Below are 23,193 nucleotides of genomic sequence, written 5' to 3'. Positions count from 1 at the left end.
AGAATTGAGCATGAAAACCGTATGCTCCGAAGAGCGGGGACTTGCCAGTAGATTCATGACAACGGTTATTCACAGCGAACTCAGCTAGAGGTAAATAATAAACGCAAACCTCCTGATTCTCAGACACAAAGCACCTAAGATATGTTTCAAGGTTCTGGTTCACTCTTTCAGTTTGCCCATTAGACTATGGATGAAAGGGGGAAGAAAATGAAAGATTAATTCCTAAGCGAGCACAGAACACTTTCCAAAATTTGGAAATAAATTGAACCCCCCGGTCGGAAACAATATCAGATGGAATTCCATGTAATTTCATGATTTCTTTAATAAAAATTTGCGCCAAGGTATTGGCATTTGGTAAAGCAAGTAGCGCAATGAAATGAGCCATCTTATTGAATCTATCCACCACCACCAATATTACAGTATTCCCTGCTGATACAGTTAGATCAGTGATGAAATCTACAGCCAAATAAGTCCATGGTCTACAGGGAATCGCCAAAGGTTGAAGAGCCCCAGACGGATGAGTATGTGGGGTCTTAGAACGCACACAAGTACTGCAGGCAGCTACATATTCCCAAACATCCTGGTGCACCCTAGACCACCAAAAACGACGAGTAAGAAGATCTGTGGTGGCTTTACTACCAGGATGTCCAGCCAGGACATAGTCATGATTTTCACTCAAAACACCATGTTTGGAGGCTAAACAACGCTGCATATCACCCGAATAACACTACACCAACAGTAAAGTTTGTTAAAGGTGTGGGGTTGTTTTTCAGCATACAGCACTGGCAAACTTTATATAATTGAAGAAAGGAGGCGTGGACAAATGTACTGAGACATTCTTGATAAAAATCTGCCATCTACCAGGATGATGAAGGTGAAACGAGGGTGGACATTTCAGCAAGACAATGGTCCCAAACACACAGCCAAGGAAACTCTCAACTGGTTTCAGAGGAAGAAAATAAAGCAGCTACAATGACTGAGCCAATCACCTGACCTAAATCCAAGAAAAAATTTATGGAAGGAACTAAAGCTCAGAATTCATAAGAGCCCACAGGACCTTCAGGACTTGAAGAGTGTTTATGTGGAAGAATGTTCCAAAATCACAACTGAGCAATGCATGCGACTATTTTCTCCATACAGGAGGAGTCTTGAAGCTGTTATCACCAAGGCTTTTGTACGAAATATTAATTACATTTCAGTAAGCGTGTTCAATACTTTTTCCCTGTGTCATTTCTCACTATTACACATAACTTAATATATGCACATCTATGGTTTGATTTCTTTGTATGTGTGGATTGGATGGGTTATTACTGACATCATGTCAATAGCACCTTACAAATCTATTTACTTAGAAAATTGGTGACGTGTTCAATACTTGTTTCACCCACTGTATATATGGTTGGTTGGTTTTCATGAAGTGCCATAATATGGTATTTAGCAACTGCAGTAACAAAGACTAAATGAATAAACATGGCCCTGTCACTTCAAATAACCCCCATATTAGCAATCACATGTTTTTATTATATCAGTTTTAAAATAAGCCTATTTTAGTAGTGATAAATTAATTGTGATTGAAAATGAAAAGGTTACAGAAAAACAAAAGAAATGGATGGAAATTTTCAGCATCAGAGAGTGAGTGCGACATTTCAAATGTATTTGAAGTCATATCTGTGTCATGGAATGGAGCCTGTAGATATTTCCATCCAAGAGCAGAAGCTTTACAGTATCTTGGCTGATGACATGATATATGGCAAACGTGCTACCTAACTGATTTAGAAGAAGTAATAAAACTTGTTTAAATGTATCAGAGAGCTCAGAGATAACCTGTCATCAGTCTTTACCACCCTAAAGTAGTCCTACCATGCTCTAGGTCATGTAAAAATGTTTATAAATGTATGCCTCTTCCTAAAATGTCCTGTGCCGTATGTAAATGAAGCCTAAAGTGTCTGCTACGAGTATACTTAGCTCAGAAGTCTCAGACAATTAAATTTGTATCCTAACCCCTCTTTCCCTGATTACGGTAGATGACATTTCCTGCATCATCCAGTTGTTTTCTAGATAAGGACTGGAGCATGAGCATTGAGTACTCTCTTGTGATTCAAGACACCAAAAACACTCAGTGCTTGTGTCGGTCCAGATTATGGCTTGAATTAGAGATGAAAATGTCAGACATTTCTAAGTATACAATATATCTTTACATTATCTATAACATGAAGGGACCTCTTTAAAGGAGTAAAAACTTATAACATGTGCCCTTTAACCCCTTTAAAACCTGGGGCGTATTAGTACGCCCCAGGCCATCACCCCCGGTTCAGTGAGGGCTCCGGCGCTGAGCCCGCACTGAACCGAGCACATGTCAGCTGATTTATACAGCTGACATGTGCCCGCAACAGCCACGGGTGGAATCATGATCCACCCGCAGCTGTTAACCAGTTAAATGCCTGGTCAATCTCTGACAGAGGCATTAAACATCGCCGCGCCGGAAGCGCGGCATTAGCCCCTCCCATTGGTGACCCCGTCACATGATCGCGGGTCACCGATGCATGGGCATGACAACCCGGGGTCTGCAGCAGACCCTGTGGTTGTCATGTAAAGATTGCTATGAGCGCCACCTACTTGTCGGCGCTCATAGCACATGAGCATTTCTACTGCATAGAGGCGATCTGCTGCTGCAGGTCAGTGAAGGCACAGTAAGCTGTCATAAGAGCATACAGATGAATATGTAAGCAGAGCACCAGATAGAGGCCTCCCACAGGCCGCCCCAATGCACGAGCATATCATTATCTCCAAACTGAAAGTAAAGATTTCACAAGAACCACAGGACAGATTTCATCAGCCAAGGTATCATTTTAATCAGTGTAATGTCGCCCACCTGACAGTGTATGTAGCTTACTGAGCACAATCCTGCTGACAGGAGCACTTTAAAGTTCCACTTTCGCATTCAACCTTTTTTAATATTGCAATAAATTTCAAATGATGTAACTTTGATAAGAAGCCTTGAAAAAAAACATTCTACTTATTTGTGTCTGTAGAACCTACTATGCCTGTCTGCCTGTATGACTGACACAGGACACTTTTTTTAATTGAAAAAAAGACAAAACAAACCTAAGAAATTAACAAAAAAAGTATCATTATTTAGCATCGCCAATTCCACAATGACTCGTATTATAAAATAATTAAGTTATTTATCACGCATGTGTAGCACCCTGAGGATTCGGCTGCTACAGGGGTATTGCACCTCAACCCAGAGGTGTGGTATTCCACTCCCGGGTAAGGATGGAGTGTGAAACTGAGCCCAGAAAGCTGCATGCACTACACACATCCCATTTCCGAGGAACAGACCAACGGTACTCCCACTTAGAAATGTGCAGGTACGACCGAGTCTGTTCCTGGCTGGAGTGGGAGGGGGGTGGTACATCCCAGTAGTGTAGGGGCAGATAGGGGGAGCAGCCTGGGTAAAGATAGGAGCTCATTGGGTGCTGGTCACCTGAGCTCACACATAGAGGGAGTATTTAAGGTGGGCACCATCTAAGATCAGGGTCAGTCAGTCTGCCACAGTCAGTCAGTCTGTGAGAAGTCAGAGGAAGAGGAGCAGAGCAGCCCCAGAGAGAGAGAGAGAGAGGAGAAAGGAAGAAAGACCCAGAGGGGGTGAAAGAAAAGGACTCTGAGAACCCAAAGTCCATCACCGGGTGAAGAGTTGGCAACTGGGTACCGGATCCCAAACTGGTGGGGGCTAAAGCACACCCTAGCCAGAGACCGGAGGCCGTGGGCAGGATCTGCCACGGCCACCCACCACATCCACCCTGAAGGCAAACCACGTGTAGGGTCAGGGAACCCAAGGCCAAGGGTTTCCCAACAGAAGGCCCGAGGGAGCTGGACCTAGGTGGATCCCTGGTGGGGACGGCCAGAAGACAGGACAGGAAGGAGGGCTCAGGGTCACGCTCCGGACTTGCTTGGGGGTTGGCTGAATCAAGGACCTGGTGGACGCAGCACGGCTCGGGTGGTCACTTGAAGCTGGAGTGACCGGAACATCAGCAGTAAGTAAATACCCTAAACTGCACAACCCGACTCTGTCTTTAATTACCATCTATGCTGCACCACCACAACCCCCATCCTCTGCACCTGACCCCCTGAGGCTATACCCCACCCGTTGGGGGTTATACTATCAAAAGCTGCACCAACACCATCAGCCTTAGCGGACCCTGCTGCAGCGGCGGCCGTAGTGACCGCAATACAACGGGTGGCGTAGTCGACATAAAGAACTTTATAACATCTGTAGGACTGCCACATACTCTGAGCTTGACACCCTGGGCACGGACCGGGTCACAGCCACTCGGAGACTACAACCCCCATCTGATCCGGCTCCGGGTATTCCCCTAAAGAATATGGCCCAGGGGGTGCGTCACATGATGAACACCATAATAAAAATCCAGAAAAACAATGAAATTATTGCAGTTTTTGTTCTAACTGCCCAGCAAAAAGTGGAATAAAAAAGGTATAAACAATTAGATAAAATCACTTCAAAATGGTACCAACAACAACCATTGCTTGTCACCCAAACAAACATTCCTTCACAGTTCAGAAAAAAAAGAAGAAAGTTATGACTATCAGAATATGGTAAAAAATAAAAAATTATATACATTTCTGTGTATTTATTATGTAAAAGTACTTTTTTACTTGAAAAAAAAAGAACAAAGGTAACAGGTTCTTAAATTCCCGAGTCCTGTGAGTAAAATAAGAAAAGCTTATACTCACCTCATGCACTGGTCCTGTTTTGGCAATGTCGTCACAAGGTCTCCCAGCACACTCCTGACATTGCTATGTGACATGAGCACTGCAGCCAATCAGCAGTTGCTGATGAGCTACTGCTCATCAATATTCCGTCAGAGCAGACATCCATTTTGACATAATGGTAAAGGCAGCAGCAGGGCAGCGACCGCTGATTGGCTGCAGCGCTTACGTGACATAACAATGTCAGGTGAGTGCCAAGAGACCCTGCGACGACATCACTGGTATGGCAGCGATGTGGAAGGTGAGTAAATGCTTTTCTTATTTTACATGGGGTACCGTTATTTAAGAAGGGGTTGTTCAAGTTGCGGTCCAAGTAGTAGTAGTGATGACCTGGAAAATGGATTAAATTTAAAAAAAAAATAAAAAACACATTTGAGGAATTGCTTTTTGTCCATTCACCTAAATGAAGAGTTAATAAGTTAATCAATAAGTGACATGAGCCCCAAAATTAGAGGCAAGGTGTACTTTTTGTAGTGACCAAATATATTTGCCACTACAATTGTGGTGATAACATCCATATAATATACTCTATCTTCTGAAACAATACCAGTTTATTTGCAGATTTGATTAATGATAGAGCGATGAGGTCTTGTTACTATTAAACAGTTGGTCCCTATTTTTAATTGTTATACAGAATGTAAAATACCAGTTTTAATTGTATTAATAAAAGTGAAGTAGTATTGTGGACATTGTTGTATGGTTAAAGTTTGGCTATTATTGCTGCCCTACAGACTATTTGCTTCCTTTGACTATATGCAATGTCACCATATTTAGGCCAAAATGGCCACCACAGAAAAATTCAATTTATCTCACAAAACCAAGTACCATACAGGTATCTGGAAGGAAAGGTTAAAAAAAAACACGTTATAGCTCTTGGAATGTGACAGTGAAAGTACCAAAAAAAGATAATAGTTTGGTCCTGAAGGTCCAAAATAGGCCAGACCCAAAGGGGTTAATATATTCAATATTGTCAAAGCAAATAAGAAAGTGCCAAAGGTGGTGTAAAGTAAGTCTTCCATCAAATGTATGTAAATAAATCATGTGAGGTGGATACTTCAGGACCTCATGACATGACACTTGAGACGTGATCTAATACAAAGGAGCATGGGCAGTGGAATGATAGTATTTGGAACAGACATAAAAGATGTCATGATGGGATGGCTATATGACTATGTCCAAACATGAGTGTTTCATCTATAATTAGGTGCTGTCTATGACATTAGTCAAGATGGAAACTTTTTTAGTTATGAGGCAAGCAAACAAGAAAATAAACTTACTTCAATAGGGTCTTCCGAGGATATCCTGTTGTTCTCTGAGCCTTGAAATTCACGTCTTTGTCCTGGACTAGTACCTTCATCTGCACTAGCTTTTTGTGATGTGACCTCAGAAGATAAATTACTAGAAGGGACCAGCACTTCTGATTCTGTCTTCTTCATATTTTGCTGAGCTGTACCACTGATTTTTCCAGGTGCAAGAGTAGGAGAACCTGTTGAATTATCTACAACAGGTTTTGGTGGTTCACTCTTTGACTTGGGGTCAGTTGCTCTTTGATTAAGATTTGAAACTGGTTTAGTTGAATGTAATTCATTTTTTGCGCTTGTTGATGGTGAAGCTTTGCGTCCAGCAGATAGTTCTCTTTGCTCTTTTGAACGCCTTGGGGTTACTTTTGGTACTTTTATTTGTCCTTGAACTGATAGATTTGCTGGACTCAAAATATCTGGCTGAACTTCAGTTTTTGTCTTCTTGACTTGGTCAAGAGGTGAAGCAACTTCTTGTTGTGATTGTGAGTCATCAAAATACATATCCTTCAAAGAAAAATTTATCTCATCCTTGTTTTGTAGATGACCTGGTTTTGATATGGAAGAATCATCTGCTTTTTTATTGGGCACAGTGGCATCTTTTACTTTTTTTACATCTTTTGTTACAGCAGTTTTAACTGACTTATTAGATAAGTTGGAAGGTGCAAATCTTTTATTCACTGAAATGGGTGATGTCTGAACTTCCATCTTTTCTTCCACTGGTGTCTTGGTGACATCTTTACTAAATCGGGATCTTCTAGGAGCAGGACTTATGCCTTCTGGTTTCTTGGAAGTTCCCTGTTTTGTCTCATCTTTTGTTAAGTCTGTTGTACTTAAAGGAGGCTCTTCCTCTTTTTTCTTCTTCTTTGCGTAAGACTCCTTTGGTGTAGACTTTTTTGTTATGACTTCCACTGTTTCATAGACATATGCAAGGAATTCCTTACCATTTTCCTCTATGTTTTCAGGTACACTGTAACCATTGGTGGTTATCTCTTCGCTCTGCTGTGTTTCCATAACATGAAAACCATTGACCACATTATGTGGTTGTTCATTTGCGTTTGTCACTTCATCTTGAAGTCTAGAGTTAGGATCTGGAACATGAACTTTATCAGATTCCTCATTTTCTAATGATTCTGTTGCAGTATCTGTATTTTCTGATGAGAATCTCCTTTTTCTTTGAATCCTTTCAGGACTCAATGCCCTCAGTCTTTCACTTTCATCCAAATTTTCTTTAGCTTTTTTTCTACTCTGCTCAATTTCACGCATTTTGGCTTCTGCCTTTCTCTTCAGTTTTGCAAACCACCTTTGGTGAATTTTGTATTCAGTCATAGTTCCAACCTCTAAAACTCCAGAACAGGACACAATACCTTTGGTATTTCTGGCTGATGCTTGATAAATTGCGGCATCTTCTTCACTGCACCTTTAAAATACAAAAATAGATAATTATTTGTACTAGAATTATAATGTTTAGTAATTATAAATTTACATTTAGATATGAAACGCACTTATAAATCAGTAACGTGTGCCGCTTTCCACTTCGTAAAATTTCATATTTAGGCAAACCACAATATCGATCCATTTCTTCATCATCTTTGTACCATGTAACCTCAGGTTCTGGGTATCCTAAAAATAAACCAATAAAATAATCAATCAATAAGTTACTGTCAAGACAAAAGAAACTTGGAAATCAAACATTTTACTTTTTATTACTAGTAATACATTTATAAATGTTAAATTCTCATGTTTAATAAGCAAATGTTTAATTTTCAAAGTCAATGATATAATGTGATGCTATAAATGTTATTTTAATGTTGTGAACTACGACTGCAAATTATTTAGGTTTTTAGGCTTTCTTTTATCCATGGCAATGATGCAGATTGTTGCACTAGCTTAGTATCAAAATACACTGACCAAAGCAGAAAGGTTTGTTGGCTTCACCCATATACATATTCTGGGACACATGCCATGCCAGCCAGCTCACCCACCAAGCTGCACAGTCTTAGGATATGTTTACACAGTCCTTTTTTGCAGCATTTTTTTCTGCATGAAAAAAACAGAATGTTGGAAGGAAGAACCGTGCGTACATTATACGTGTTTTTGATACGTTTTTTTTCATGTGTTTTTTTTAATCATTTTTAGTGCATTCAATTGAATGGGTAAAAAAAAACTCAGCAAAAATGCTAAAAGAACTGACCCGCTGTAGGTTAAAAAAAAAAAACAAGGAAAAAATGTACTGATTAAATGAGATTTTGCTGCTCATTTGAAATGCTCATAAAAAACGCAGCAAAAAAATTATGTGTGAATATACCTTAAAAGGGAATTCTTATCTGAGAATTATATGGCATTGCCTCTGTATAAATGAGGGTCTAGATATTCTGTAAATATCTGAAATGAGATTAATCCTTTAAAGGGTTGTCCTGGATTTTTATATTGATGGTCTATCCTTAGGATAGGTCATCAATATCTGATCTGTAGGGGAGTGACACCCAGCACACCCGCCGATCAGTGGTTCCAGGTGCCAGCGACCGGATTTGCTCAGTTTTGGAGCTGCACACCACAGCTCCGTGAACTGTATAGAGGCTACAGCCAAGTACTGCACATTTGCCCACTAACTGAATCAATAGGGGGCTGATGTGCAGTACGCAGCAGCAGCCACTATGTAGTTGACAGAGCTGGGCAACTGATCACAAATTGATCACATACGTCTGGTGCTTGCACCAGAAAAAGTTGATAGCTAGGGGTGCTGGGTGTTGAACCCCCAACGATCAGGTATTGATGATCTATCCTAAAGATAGGTCATCGACATAAGAGTGGCGAACATGGCCTTTAAGTTGATAAGTCATTTTAATAAAAAAAACAATTAGTTTGTATACAGCACTGGGAGTCTAATGTATTGTAGATGCTACATATATAACTCCACATCCAACAGGAAATTGTGTACAAATTGTTATGGAATGTGCTGTACTTGGGTTCTTCACTGCTACTATCCTTTGCAAATTTTTGGTCACACTTTTTGTGTGATAGTAAAGACAAAATATTACTTGTAGGTATACTATTCTTTACCAGATCACATGCTTTCAAATTAAACCTGTGCAAACAACAATAGCTAATAATAATTTTATTTAAATGCGCCAACAAATAGCTGACAGTTGGTAAAACATGCTAAAGTTTAAATGAAATTTATCACCAGCATAATATAGGGGCTGAAACCCTGATTCCAGCGATGTATCACTTACAGTGCTGCTTTCTGTAGTTTTTATAAAATCACAGTTCTATCTGCTGCAGATCTAGCCATTCTCTGAATGTTGAGGTTTGCATATCCCAACCACATCACTATTTGGCAGCTTTCTGTGCACACTGTGCATAGGCAGAAAGCTGCCATTCAGTGGTGTGGGCGGGTGTATACAGAGCTCATGAATACGGAGGACTACGTGGCAGCACGTTTACTAGTCCTCTAGTGATGATCTCCAGCTGAAAAAACTGTGATTTTATCAAAGCTACAACAATCAACCCATTAAGTGAAACATTGCTGGAATCAGGATCTCTGACTTTTCATAATGCTGCTTTCAAATAAGGTGGCAACAACCTGGTGACAGATTCCCTTTAAGGATATGTTTGCCTTTAAATACCACTTCAGAATTGAATATATATGTGGAAATAATGGACATAATAAAATAGTAACTTTGTAGATAAATTACTTTACTTAAATTGTACTGATAATGAGTTAGAGCTTATTTTGGGGTATAATCACAACTAACAGATTTGTTGTAGGAATTTTTGTGTATTTCAAGTGTATGGAGCGAGGTGGCGCCCACTGGCCGGGGGTGTGTATAACATTCCCTCTGGTCCCGGGTCTGAAACCGGCGAATCCCCACAGTGCATACGCTGGGGGGATTCATAAGTCTGCAGTCACACGGAGTGACTGCCGACATCGCTTCTTACCGGACACCTTTAAGTAAGAGAAAAAATTGTCCCAAAAGATGGACAACCCATTTAACTTCTGGTTCTCAAGTTGTTGCAAAACTACAACTCTTAGATTGTTTGCACATTGGGAGCGAGGGCAGACGCAAACATTTCTATGTATCATTACATTATGTCTGTAAAAAAGAATACAATTTAGATCTTAAAACAGAGAAAATCCTGCTGACAATAACAGTGCAGCCATTGGCTCACTGCTAGTTTCTTCATTGCAGGAACAAGCAGCTTACAAGAAAACTGTTTTTTTTATTCATCTAGAGAGCACTTTCTAGGGGGGGAAGATGATGAACACTATATCATCCTGTGTAGTTTCTCACAATATGTACTGTTTTTGACATGATCCTGCCTAAGTATTGGCACATGTCAGAATCACCGTGCCTCTGTGCAATTGATTGGTATGTCTGTCCGCCCCTGATTGGGAGTCCTAGTTGTGCAACAGCTAGCAAGCCCTGGATTAGCATTGTCCCCTAGTCTATAGTAACAATATGACCTGTTTCTTTGACAATGGCCCAATTTCTGATGCAGTTAGAAATTGGTACTGAAGACTAGTACTTCATTCTCAGTGAAGATAAGCTGTCAGCATTACTAGTTATATGAAAACTAAAGAGAGATGTGTATAATTTTCTAACATTGAACATAGTAACGGATAACATAAAAAGCTATGACCCAAATAGGTCGGTGTGTTTGTCAGTACAAGCAGCAGGTGCCAAGCTGCTCCTGTGGATAGTTTATCTTTGGACGTCAGTGTTTGAAATGTGATCTACCACCTCTTCACACCAGCTTTAAAATCCCTTCTTTACCCCTTCTATCCAGCAGTGAAATGATTGCATCACTGCATTCTTCAAAGATTCATTTCATTGTTTCGATCCATATAATCTTTGCTAAGCAGCTATTATCTTACGGGGAAGTATTGGAATCATCTATATATGATTAAAAACAAGCTTCGGTCATGTACTAGTGTTTGCCGGGTGGCGAATCATCTGATGGCATTCTTGTAAAGTTTTGGTTTGCAGCTTATACTGTGTAAGTATTTTTAAATGACTTTTTTTTCCAAGTGATGAGCAGTGTCAAGTATTGGCCCACGTCCAGATGTCTGTTCATATATGGTCACTCTACCACTAAATGGTTTTTAATTTATTTCTAAAATATATTTAACAAAAATGACTAATCACCAAACAACTATTTTGAACGATTTCTGCATTTATATTCTAGATAATCCAGCATCCACAACATCACCCAAGTGATGCGCTGTTACACTTATAACTGGTTACCCCATCGTTTCCATAATCTGCTGTCAGTCTCTCATATTACTGCTGAGGAATTTTAATCCACTACAGAACCGCTTTCAGACACACATAGGTTTGAGGTCCTGCCACAGCATCTCTGTTGGGTTCAAGTCAGGACTTTGACTAGACGGATCCAAAATGTTAAAGCGATTCTTCGATGAAAACAAGTTATCACCTACCAGGGGATAGGTGATAACTTAATGATCGGTGGGGGTCCAACCACTGGGACATTCACCAATCAGCAGAATGGGGAACTTTTGACCACATTACAATGAAGCGGCAGTGCGTATAGTCGCCTGAAGCTCCATTTATCCCTTATCGGTCTGTCGAGCACTACACATGTCTTTTTCTGGCAGCACCATAGAGAATGAATAGAGCAGCAGTTGGGCTTATGCAATTCTCCTCCTTTTTAATGGAGTTAAAAATGCCCTGTTAAGAATGAATGTTCCATGTTCTGCTGATGGGTGGGGGTTCCAGTCATCAGACACCCTTCAATCACCAATTTATCACCTATCCTTTAGAAAGGTGACAACTTGTTTTCACCTTAGAACCGTTTTTATTCTTTTACCCAATTAATGAAAATCCAAATTATTACAAATAATTTATCATGTACTCAAAAACATCAATAAACATAAAAAAGCAACATATGAGACACAAACAGCCCTTAGCAGACTGTCTGCCTTGACAAAGGCAGTTAGTGGCCACAAAGTCACTTTTTTATGACAAATTCATGTCTTTGAGAACATAATACATTTCTTGGGGAGCAACTCTGGTGCCTTGGATTTTCGTTGATTGTGGATTTAAGCAGGCAATTTGTTGGAAAATCACCCCAAGAAAGCACAAAGAGCTGAGAGTTCGGTAGGAACTTTGGATTAATTCTTTATACCCTCATATGTAGAGTTGATTTTGTGTTTTGGTTCATTGTCTTGATACATAAAAGAATTACAGATCATCTGAGCAGATGACTGGACATTTTCTGCTGAGTTTTGTAGCTTTCTGGAAGTTTGATATTGATGATGAACCTTAGGATAGGTCATCAATATTAAATCATCTCCCTGCACCCCCCAATCAGCTTATTGAAGGGCTCTGTGTCGCCTTCATATTTACCATGCACAGCCATGTACATGCCTGATATTGTAGCTCACTGACGCTTAGAAAAATTAAAGTGAATGGGACAAGGCTGCAATACCAGGTACAGCAATTAATAACGGTGACATCCATATAAAAGTGCCAGAAAGTTCAATAAATTATGGTTCAATACTTTTAGGATATGAATGTTGGTTGAATTGTTGAGGAATGATGATAAAAATGCAGCCATAAGTTGAAGCCCCGGGGCACCATTGCAAATTCAGGTAAGCAGGAATGTTCTAATGGCTTGGAGATGTGGTGAATTTTACTGTCCTCGACAGTAGTGTTTATCCCATTATGTTGTAGACCAGTGGTTCTCAACTCCAGTCCTCAAGACCCACCAACAGATCATGTTTTCAGCATTTCATTAGTATTACACAGGTAATAATTCCATCATCTGTGCAATACTATGGGAATCCTGAAAACATGATCTGTTGGTGGGTCTTGAGGACTGGAGTTGAGAACCACTGATGTAGACTATATTCTTTTTAGTTTTTTTTATCTTAAATTCAATTAAAGAAACTGTGAGGTAGTTGAGAAATTTATCATCAACTTCTATATAAAAATATTGGATTAATCAATGTATCTTTATTTTATTTTATTTTAAATAAGCACTCCAAAGAAAGTTTTTATCCTCTTAATATTTTGCAATCATCATAGTATTTATCACTGTGTACTTACAATTGCTCATTTTGGCTTTCTACCCAGCTAATTCTTCTATTTTTTCTGCTCTATATAGAAACATGAAATCTCTTGTCCCTGCATTTATCATTCCCCTTTTCAACTCCTGACCCAGCTGCTCCCTCCTCCTTTCTAACAGGGACTTTTGCAGTGACTTATGACTCATACAGGGAAAATTGACCTCCTGTTTCTTAGAAGGATTCAGCTAGTCAGTTTTTAATCATGTGATGTCACAGACCTAATGGAAAAGAGAAGAATTATCTGGGTAGAAGGGTAAAATGAGCAATTGTAAGTACACAATGCTATATAATATAATGACTGCAATATATTAATTGGATAAAAATTTTGATGAGAGTGCTTCTTTAATTTTTAGAGTTTTCAGTTGGAAATCTCATCATTCGGGGGTCCATACAATAGATATGGTGTAGCGATGCATGCACTTGGGTAGCACATCTCTGCATCTGTTTTCTGCATGGAGGCAAAATAGGGCAATTAACCAGTTTAAAATATTTATCCAAATTACATATATAGCTTAAAAGTGAAGAAAAAAGTTTATTTATTCTTTAATAAGTATATGAAAAAATTAACAGGCATATAAAATATTTTTCTTACCTGTTACCATGCAGATAAACTTAGCATCTGATCCCTCTGACACAGCTCTGGGTTTCAATGTTGTCTCAAAACTTGGCTGCGTCTCTTCAGTCAGTTGGGAAATTATACTGCAGAATGTTGTCCTGGTAATAAAAATGCATATATATATATATATATATATATATAAGTCCAATAGCACATGTAATAACACACTGTGATACATTCAAAAGTCATTATGGAGCACTAGCCTAAGACGGTTGTAATTCAGAACTTTTAAAAATATATTCTAGAATGCACATTATAATAATTACCGTATCTCTGATTCTCAGAGCTTTCAGCTTCAATGGGTTTTCCAGTTTCAGAAAAACCCTGTCCGTAGGTTGTAGTTTGTATAAAAAAATAAACTGTGTTTTTCTCACTTTCTTAATGTACAGTATGGAGTCTCTGCCACCGCTCCTGTTGGTTGTTATTGTCTGCAGCGTTGACGTCACATCAATAATAGCACTGCAGCCAACAGATGAGCTCTGTCTGAATTGATGGCACAAGTCACTGAGATCCACTGACCTCACTGATTGGCTGCAGCACTGTCTACATCAGCGCTACAGACAGTCACAGACATTGGCAGCAGTGGTAGAGACTCAGCACTGGGTTCAGCGTTTGTTTTATATAGGGAAAGACCATTTATAGTGTTTTTAAATGGATTATAATATTGATGGCCTATTTATTAATACAGGCCCTGGGACTGATGCTAACCAGCTGAGTTGCCCTTTTAATATTTGAATATTTGTTTTTGGTTATGTTTTTGTGATGTAATATAATGACTAATAAAGCTTACTGTTTTCAAGGGGATATTACAATGCTAGGACAAATGGACTACCAAAGCATAAGCCATCAATGTTGTAGTTCCCCAAACAAATGTTAAAAATTAAATTTTTTGTAAAAATGTTTTTCCTGGCCTGTTAGATTTTAGGTGTACTCATATGCCACAATTAGTCTCTCATCATGCAGAAAAACATTGTGTTTTTTATGCTTTACAAAAGTTACCACCCTGCCAAGCAAATTCATGTACAGTGGCATAATGCTGAAGTTAGAAGCATTGTATGAAATGACAATGACTAAATAAAATCTTAAATACTAATTATTGCTGTTCCACAGTTTACCTACCTTTGTTAAAATCTGAATGTTCATGCATACAATAATCCTATGTGTATGGCCCCTGTATGACAGCAAGCATTGTTACTTCATGCGATCGCATAGACGGACATCGATGCCACGATTCTCACCGAATTTTGGAGGCACATGGAGATATATAATGAGCCCTTAAAATTCTAGGGATGACATATTATGGACGCAAATAGGCACTAAGAGGGGATTCATTTAATTTACTTCACTTTTTTGTTGTATAAAAGTTGCACATTTTTATGCAATGCACAGTTGCGCAAAATATTTGCAACAGGCAAGGTGCAAGAAGTCCAACTGTGTCTGATTTTTTGCTACTTGCTTGTCACAGTCACAGTACTTTCAGGGTCACAATGTGACCCCATTCAATCTTGTGCTGCAATTTAGCAGCGACACCTTGCGAACTTTGGTTGCACGACAGGTGTCGCTGCGAAAATCACCAAGTACCCCCAAGCCTTAAAGAGACCCTTTGGTTTGCAGGTACCATGGCTTAAATGTTAGGGAACTGCCAATGTCTGCCCAAGTACAGCAGATTTCCAGTGCTAGAGTGAAGAGATTTATAAAGGTAGCAATGTTTTATTTTGTTTCTTAATGGCATTTACTGCCTTTCAGCAAATTTTCACTGGTCCTTAAAAGCCGCTTTTATATAGGGGAGAAAATAAGTATTTGATACACTGCCGATTTTGCAAGTTTTCCCACCTACAAAGAATGGAGAGGTCTGTAATTTTTATCGGAGGTACACTTCACCTGTAATACTCTTACTAAATATATCTTTTGGCCTATATATACCGATTGACCATCTTTTTGTTCAAATCTGCACCTCAATCTGCACCTCAATCTAGGGACTTTGACTGGCTGAGGATTAATACTCATATCATTTCATTCTATTTAGCTTTATGTTTTCGTCTTGTATTTTATGACATGTGATTTTATACGTTGTTTCACCTGATACAGTGGGGGATATAAGTATTTGATACACTGCCGATTTTGCAAGTTTTCCCACCTACAAAGAATGGAGAGGTCTGTAAGTTTTATCGTAAGTACACTTCAACTGTGAGAGTCTGGAATCTAAAAATAAAATCCAGAAAATCACATTGTATGATTTTTAAATAACTAAATTGCATTTTATTGCATGAAATAAGTATTTGATACAATAGAAAAACAGAACTTAATATTTGGTACAGAAACTTTTGTTTGCAATTACAGAGGTCTGACAGTTCATGTAGTTCTTGACCAAGTTTGCACACACTGCAGCAGGGATTTTGGCCCACTCCTCCATACAGATCTTCTCCAGATCTTTCAGGTTTCAGGGCTGTTGTTGGGCATCATTGAGTTTTAGCTTCCTTCAAAGATTTTCTATTGCGTCCAGGTCTGGAGACTGGCTAGGCCACTCCAGGACCTTGAAATGCTTCTTACAGAGTCACTCCTTATTTACCCTGGCTGTGTGTTTTGGGTCATTGTCATGCTGGAAGACCCAGTCACGACCCATCTTCAATGCTCTTACTGAGGAAAGGGGGTTGTTAGCCAAATTCTCATGATGCATGACCCCATCCTCCCTTTAATACGGTGCAGTCGTCCTGTCCACTTTGCAGAAAAGCACCCCCAAAGTATGATGTTTCCCCCACCATGCTTCATGGTTGGGACAATGTTCTTGAGGTTGTACTCATCCTTCTTCTTCCTTCAAACATGGTGAGTGGAGTTGATACTAAAAAGTTCTATTTTGGTCTAATCTGACCACATGACCTTCTCCCATGCCTCCTCTGAATCATCCAGATGGTCATTGGCGAACTTCAAACGGGCCTGGACATGTGCTGGTGTGAACAGGGGGACCTTGCGTGCCCGGCAGATTTTAATCCATGACGGCGTAGTGTGTTACTAACGGTAATGTTTGAGACTGTGGTCGCAGCTCTCTTCAGGTCATTGACCAGGTCCTCCCATGTAATTCTGGGTTGATGCCTGATCTTTCTCAGAATCATCCTTACCCCATGAGGTGAGATCTTGCATGGAGCCCCAGACCAAGGAAGATTGACATTCATCTTGTGTTGCTTCCATTTTCTAATACTTGTGCAAACAATTGTTGCCTTCTTACCAAGCTGCTTGCCCATTGTCCTGTAGCCCATCTCAGCCTTGTGCAGGTCTACAATTTTGCCCATGGTGTCCTTAGACAGCTCTTTGATCTTGGCCATGGTTAAGAGGTTGGAGTGTGATTGATTGTGTGTGTGGACAGGTGCCTTTATATACAGGTAATGAGTTAAAATAGGGGCAATTAATACAGGTAATGAGTGCAGAGTAGGAGGGCTTCTTAAAGAAAAACTAATAGGTCTGTGAGAGCCAGAATTCTTGCTGATTGGTAGGTGATCAAATACTTATTTCATGCAATAAAATGCAATTTAATTATTTAAAAATCATACAATGTGATTTTCTGTTTTTTATTTTTAGGTTCTGTCTCTCACAGTTGAAGTGTATCTACGATAAAAATTACAGACCTCTCCATTCTTTGCAAGTGGGAAAACGAGCAAAATCGGCAGTGTATCAAATACTTATTTTCCCCACTGTATATAAGACACACTGTATAATATTCAATAAGACTCGTCAAGAATGGTGACAGCATGAAGGCATGAATGAATATAACATATAGTCATCCTTATTTCTCTTCATCAGAAATTCTAGACATTCTAATATATGGCATTTATTTCACATACAAAATTCAGATTTTATAAATTTGAGCCCATATATATCATATACAAAACATTTTGCAACAGCGTTACCTTGCAGGTGCGTAATGAGAATACCGATTGACACTGGATCGGCTGCAGCTAGTGAAAACCAGCACATTTAGGAGACATTTAAGCAGAGAAGCATTAGTGGATGAATAACAACCATATGAATGCAATTTAGTAAATTAGACATCTGCTGGCTCTTAAGCACAAATGACAAAATTTACATTGTAGATGTGACATCATGAAATCAACGATGTATCAGATTTAAATATAGTATTGAAGGGGGAAGAGCAAATCAGAACATGAACAGTGAAGCTTTCACAATTTGTTGTCATATTCTTTTGAAGGATCTACACGGTAAGGGCGCAGTCAGAGGGCCATATAAATTGGAGTGAGATCGGAAAGCAGTGCTTGGACTGGCTGGCAGCTCTCCTGACCTGAGCATGACAACTTCATGTATTTGTATGCAGCTGTCTCGCTCAGGTCGGGAGAGCCGTCGGCCAGTCCGTGCACTGTTCGGATCTTGGTCCGACTTATATGGCCGTCTGACTGTGCAGTAATAATTGGAATCCTAAAGGGTTGAACTTTGGACAATACTTTTTTGTGAGAAGGGTGTTTGCTTGGACCCATGAATATCAACTGTTATTTGTGGGGGAATGGCAGTACTGTATCCATCACAATCAGCATTGCTCAATTGACACCGTTGACTGTCATAGTACCTAGCATTTTAAAGCACAAGATAGCAAAGCATGCTGCCTTATTTTGTCCATTTTTTATAGCAGAACCTACGAAGGAGGCTAAAATACAGATGTGAACATAGCCTTAAACAGTGTCAAACAACTATATTTCAACATGTAGTACAACTAAAGGAAGTCAATATAGTGCTGGAAGATGCACCCCTAGGTCGGAAGGCACTCAACAAGCTACTGGAGAAGAGCCGATGGTCAACCTGAGTATGACCAATGCTCATGATGGGCCAGGATCAAAGCCGTAAGGACGTCTTGGTGCTGATATCACTTGGTCGAAAGGGAAGATCAAAAGCTGCAGAGATTTTATAATCTTTTATAAGCTCCAGAATTTGGAATGTACGAAACTCGACATCGTCAAAGCTGAAATGGACAGAACAGAACTCAACCTACTCGGAATTAGCGAACAAAGATGGACTCAATCCAGACATTTCCAGTTAAACAAGCATCGGGTCTACTATTCTGGCAATTATAACCAAAGAAGGAACAGTGTCGTTTTTTATTCTTAACCAAAGATTGTCCGGCACTGTCCTAAAACACAATGCAGACAGGGATAGAGTCTTCTCGATACGACTACAAGGAGCCAATTCATGTCACAGTTATGCAAGTCTACTCATCAACAACAGATGCCAAGGAGGAGGATGTTGAACTATTCTACGATGAAGTTCAAGAAGAATCGACAAGACGCAAAAACAAGACTTACTCATTATTATGGGAGACTTGAATGCCAAAGTGGGCAGACATGGAACTGTTGTTGGAAGCTTTGAAGTTGGTGAACAAAATGAGCCTGGAGAAAGATTCATTGACTTTTGTATGAACAATCAAATGTCCATCATGAACACCTTCTTACAAAATCACAAACGGAGACTCTACACATGGATATCACCAAATGAGGCCTATAAAAATCAGATTGACTACATATGGGTTTGCCAAAGATGTAGGTCGTCGATCATTACCATGAAAACAAGGCCAGGAGGTGACGGTGGAACCGATCATGAACTTTTGACAGCAAAGATTAGAGTCAAGCTGTGCAAACAGGCTAGACAACATGTCATTTGCAACTTTGTTTTTACCAATATACCTGAAGTATTTTGGAATGGTCTGTACAACCAATTTATAGCATCGGACATGGATGAAAGAAAGCCTGAGGAATTATACAGTGCCTACAAGTAGTATTCAACCCCCTGCAGATTTAGCTGGTTTGATAAGATGCAAATAAGTTAGAGCCTTCAAACTGCAAACGAGAGTAGGTTTTATGAACAGAAGCATAAATCTTACAAACCAAAAAGTTATGTTGCTCAGTTGAATTTTATTAAATTTTAAACATAAAAGTGTGGGTCAATTATTATACAACCCCTATGTTTAATATTTTGTGGAATAACCCTGTTTGCAATTACAGCTAATAATCGTCTTTTATAAGACCTGATCAGGCCGGCACAGGTCTGTGGAGTTATCTTGGCCCACTCCTCCATGCAGATCTTCTCCAAGTTATCTAGGTTCTTTGGGTGTCTCATGTGGACTTTATTCTTGAGCTCCTTCCACAAGTTTTCAATTGGGTTAAGGTCAGGAGACTGACTAGGCCACTCCAACACCTTGACTTTTTCCCTATTGAACCAGGCCTTGGTTTTCTTGGCTGTGTGCTTTGGGTCGTTGTCTTGTTGGAAGATGAAATTCCGACCCATCTTAAGATCCTTGATGGAGGAGCGGAGGTTCTTGGCCAAAATCTCCAGGTAGGCCGTGCTAGCCATCTTCCCATGGATGCGGACCAGATGGCCAGGCCCCTTGGCTGAGAAACAGCCCCACAGCATGATGCTGCCACCACCATGCTTGACTGTAGGGATGGTATTCTTGGGGTCGTATGCAGTGCCATCCAGTCTCCAAACGTCACGTGTGTGGTTGGCACCAAAGATCTCGATCTTGGTCTCATCAGACCATAGAACCTTGAACCAGTCTGTCTCAGAGTCCTCCAAGTGATCATGAGCAAACTGTAGACGAGCCTTGACATGACGCTTTGATAGTAAAGGTACCTTACGGGCTCGTCTGGAACGGAGACCATTGCGGTGGAGTACGGTACTTATGGTATTGACTGAAACCAATGTCCCCACTGCCATGAGATCTTCCTGGAGCTCCTTCCTTGTTGTCCTTGGGTTAGCCTTGACTCTTCGGACAAGCCTGGCCTCGGCACGGGAGGACACTTTCAAAGGCTGTCCAGGCCGTGGAAGGCTAACAGTAGTTCCATAAGCCTTCCACTTACGGATGATGCTCCCAACAGTGGAGACAGGTAGGCCCAACTCCTTGGAAAGGGTTTTGTACCCCTTGCCAGCCTTGTGACCCTCCACGATCTTGTCTCTGATGGCCTTGGAATGCTCCTTTGTCTTTCCCATGTTGACCATGTCTGAGTGCTGTTCACAAGTTTGGGGAGGGTCTTAAATAGTCAGAAAAGGCTGGCAAAAGAGATCTTTAATCCACACATGTGAAGCTCATTATTCTTGGTGCCTGAACTACTTCTTAATACTTTAGGGGGACCAAACAGAATTCTTGTCGTTTGAGGGGTTGAATAATAAATGACACTCTGAATTAACTTTTAACGTTTTAAAAAAAACAAAAAACAAAATTTGCTGCAGTGCATTTCCCACTTCCAGGCTGATCTACAGTACAAATGTCACAATGCCAAGTTAATTCCGCATGTGTCAACCAGCTAAATCTGCAGGGGGTTGAATACTACTTGTAGGCACTGTATATATAAAGACTATTACTGAAGGAGCCAGTAAGACAATCAACAAAAGGCAGAAGAGATGCCCACAGCCATTCTTAACAGAAGAGAACCTAAAGATCATCAAAGAATGACGAATGGCAAAAGCAAAAGGTAACAAACAGGACACAGACAACATCAGTAACAGACTAAATAGAGCTATTTGAGCAGACAAATAAATTTATTACCAAAAGATATGTACAGAGATAGAAAGCAAATATCTGAAGGGCAAGACCAGGCAGGCATACCAAAAGATTAAAGAAATACAACAAAAGTTTCAACCAAGAGTGGGAATGTTGAAAGACGCCAACAGAAACAAACTGAGCCATAACAGATCAAGGAAAGATGAAAAGAATACACGGAGCACCTCTACAAGAACGACTCAGTGATACGGGAAGAAACTGAGACTGGAAATGATAGCCGACCGAACATCTTGAAAGACAAAGTCATTGCTGCGATAAAGCTTCTGTCAAAAAACAAAGCACCTGGATGTGACAATGTTCCAATAGACCTTATAAAGTCTTCTGAAGCAGCAGTTGATGTCATCACACGCCATGTGTCAACAGATATGGACAGCTGGTAAATGGCCCAAGGACTGGACAAGATCCGCTTTTATTTCTATTCCGAAGAAGGGAGATGCTACCGACTGTGGAAACTATTGGACTATTGCGCTCAAACCTCATATCAGCAAAATAATACTGAAGATCCTACAAAGACGACTATAGCCTTACTTTGACAAACAGCAGCTAGAGAAACAAGCAGGATTCAGAAAAGGCAGAGGAACAAGAGATGTAATTGCTAGCATTAGATGAATAATGGAAAAGGCCAAAGAATATAAGGAGATCTATTTTTGCTTCATCGACTACAGCAAAGCCTTCGATTGTGTTGATCACCAGAAACTTTGGAATGCCATGAAAGATATGGGTGTGCTGAACCATCTGATCAGCCTCATTAGGAACCTTTACATTGACCAAGAAGCAACAGTCCGAACTGAACGTGACGACACGGTATGGTTCAAAGTAGAGCGAGGCGTCAGACATGGCTGCATCCTGTCACTATTTCTCTTCAATATATATGCAGAAGCAATTTTCAAGAAGGCTTTCAGGAAGGCTGGACTTGCCAAAAAAGAAGAAGGAATCAAAATTGCGGGACGAATCATAAACAATCTTAAATACGCAGCCGGTACAACATTGAGAGCAACAAGAGTAGATAGAATGAAGGACTTATTACGGAATGTCAAGATGGAAAGCTCGAACATGGGACTTCTACTCAATACACAGAAGACAAAGATATTGACTACTGCCAGGTACGACCAGGACACATTTGAGATGGATAGCGATGAACTGGAAGTTGTAGTGGACTTCAACCTACTCAGTTCAATGATTATTCAAGATGCAGCGATGACACTGGAAGTCAATAGGAGAATAGCTATGGGCAAATCAATAATGAAGTCACTGGACAAGATCTTCAAATCGAGGAACATTTCACTGGCAACAAAGACATGGCTCGTACATAGCCTGGTCTTTTCTGTAGTAATATATGAATGCAAAACCTGGACAATGAAGACACAAGACAGAAGAAGAATCAACGCCTTCGAAATGTGGTTCTGAAGAAGGATGCTATCAATATCATGGATGGCAAGAAGAAGAAACAAATCAATTTTGGAACAAATTAAGCCAGACATGTCACTCGAAGCAAGGATAACCAAGCTATGGCTTGCCTACTTTGAACACATGATACAAAGAGAGCAATTAATGGACAAGGACATCATGGTCAGAAGAATAGAAGGAACAAGGCAAAGTTGAAGACCAGCATACCGATGGTTTGATACAATCAAGATAACAGCAGAGAAGACCCTGGTGGACCTATCTAAGCGTGCACAAGATGGATCTTCGCACAAAGCGTTCATCCATCAAGTCGTCATGGCTCGAGATCGAGCAGAAGGCCATTAACAATAATAATAATAGTGGTATTTTGATAGCCTACTACATGGAATATCTGCAATAGCTGGTACAGGGAATCTATTTACTGTCTCTTTTGGAT

The 23,193-nt window shown here is 40.0% G+C and overlaps 1 protein-coding gene across 1 annotated transcript in view; it reads right to left on the bottom strand.

Moving 5' to 3' along the window:
• Window positions 1-23,193, bottom strand: part of ALPK3 (alpha kinase 3) — a 151,407-nt gene that overhangs the window by 95,487 nt on the left and 32,727 nt on the right. Inside the window, exons 3-5 of the mRNA XM_073652677.1 lie at window positions 13,775-13,896; window positions 7,595-7,712; window positions 6,069-7,509 (exon numbers count right to left, since the gene is read on the bottom strand). Of these exons, the coding sequence (XP_073508778.1) occupies window positions 6,069-7,509; window positions 7,595-7,712; window positions 13,775-13,896 (1,681 nt within the window). The remainder of the gene's footprint in view (window positions 1-6,068; window positions 7,510-7,594; window positions 7,713-13,774; window positions 13,897-23,193) is intronic.

Source organism: Phyllobates terribilis, unplaced genomic scaffold, assembly GCF_046119375.1.
Source record: "Phyllobates terribilis strain yellow unplaced genomic scaffold, ASM4611937v1 Scaffold_11__3_contigs__length_659146591, whole genome shotgun sequence".
Taxonomy (NCBI): domain Eukaryota; kingdom Metazoa; phylum Chordata; class Amphibia; order Anura; family Dendrobatidae; genus Phyllobates; species Phyllobates terribilis.
The sequence above is the reverse complement of the archived record's forward strand: the minus strand, read 5'-3'. Positions and strand labels throughout refer to the sequence as shown.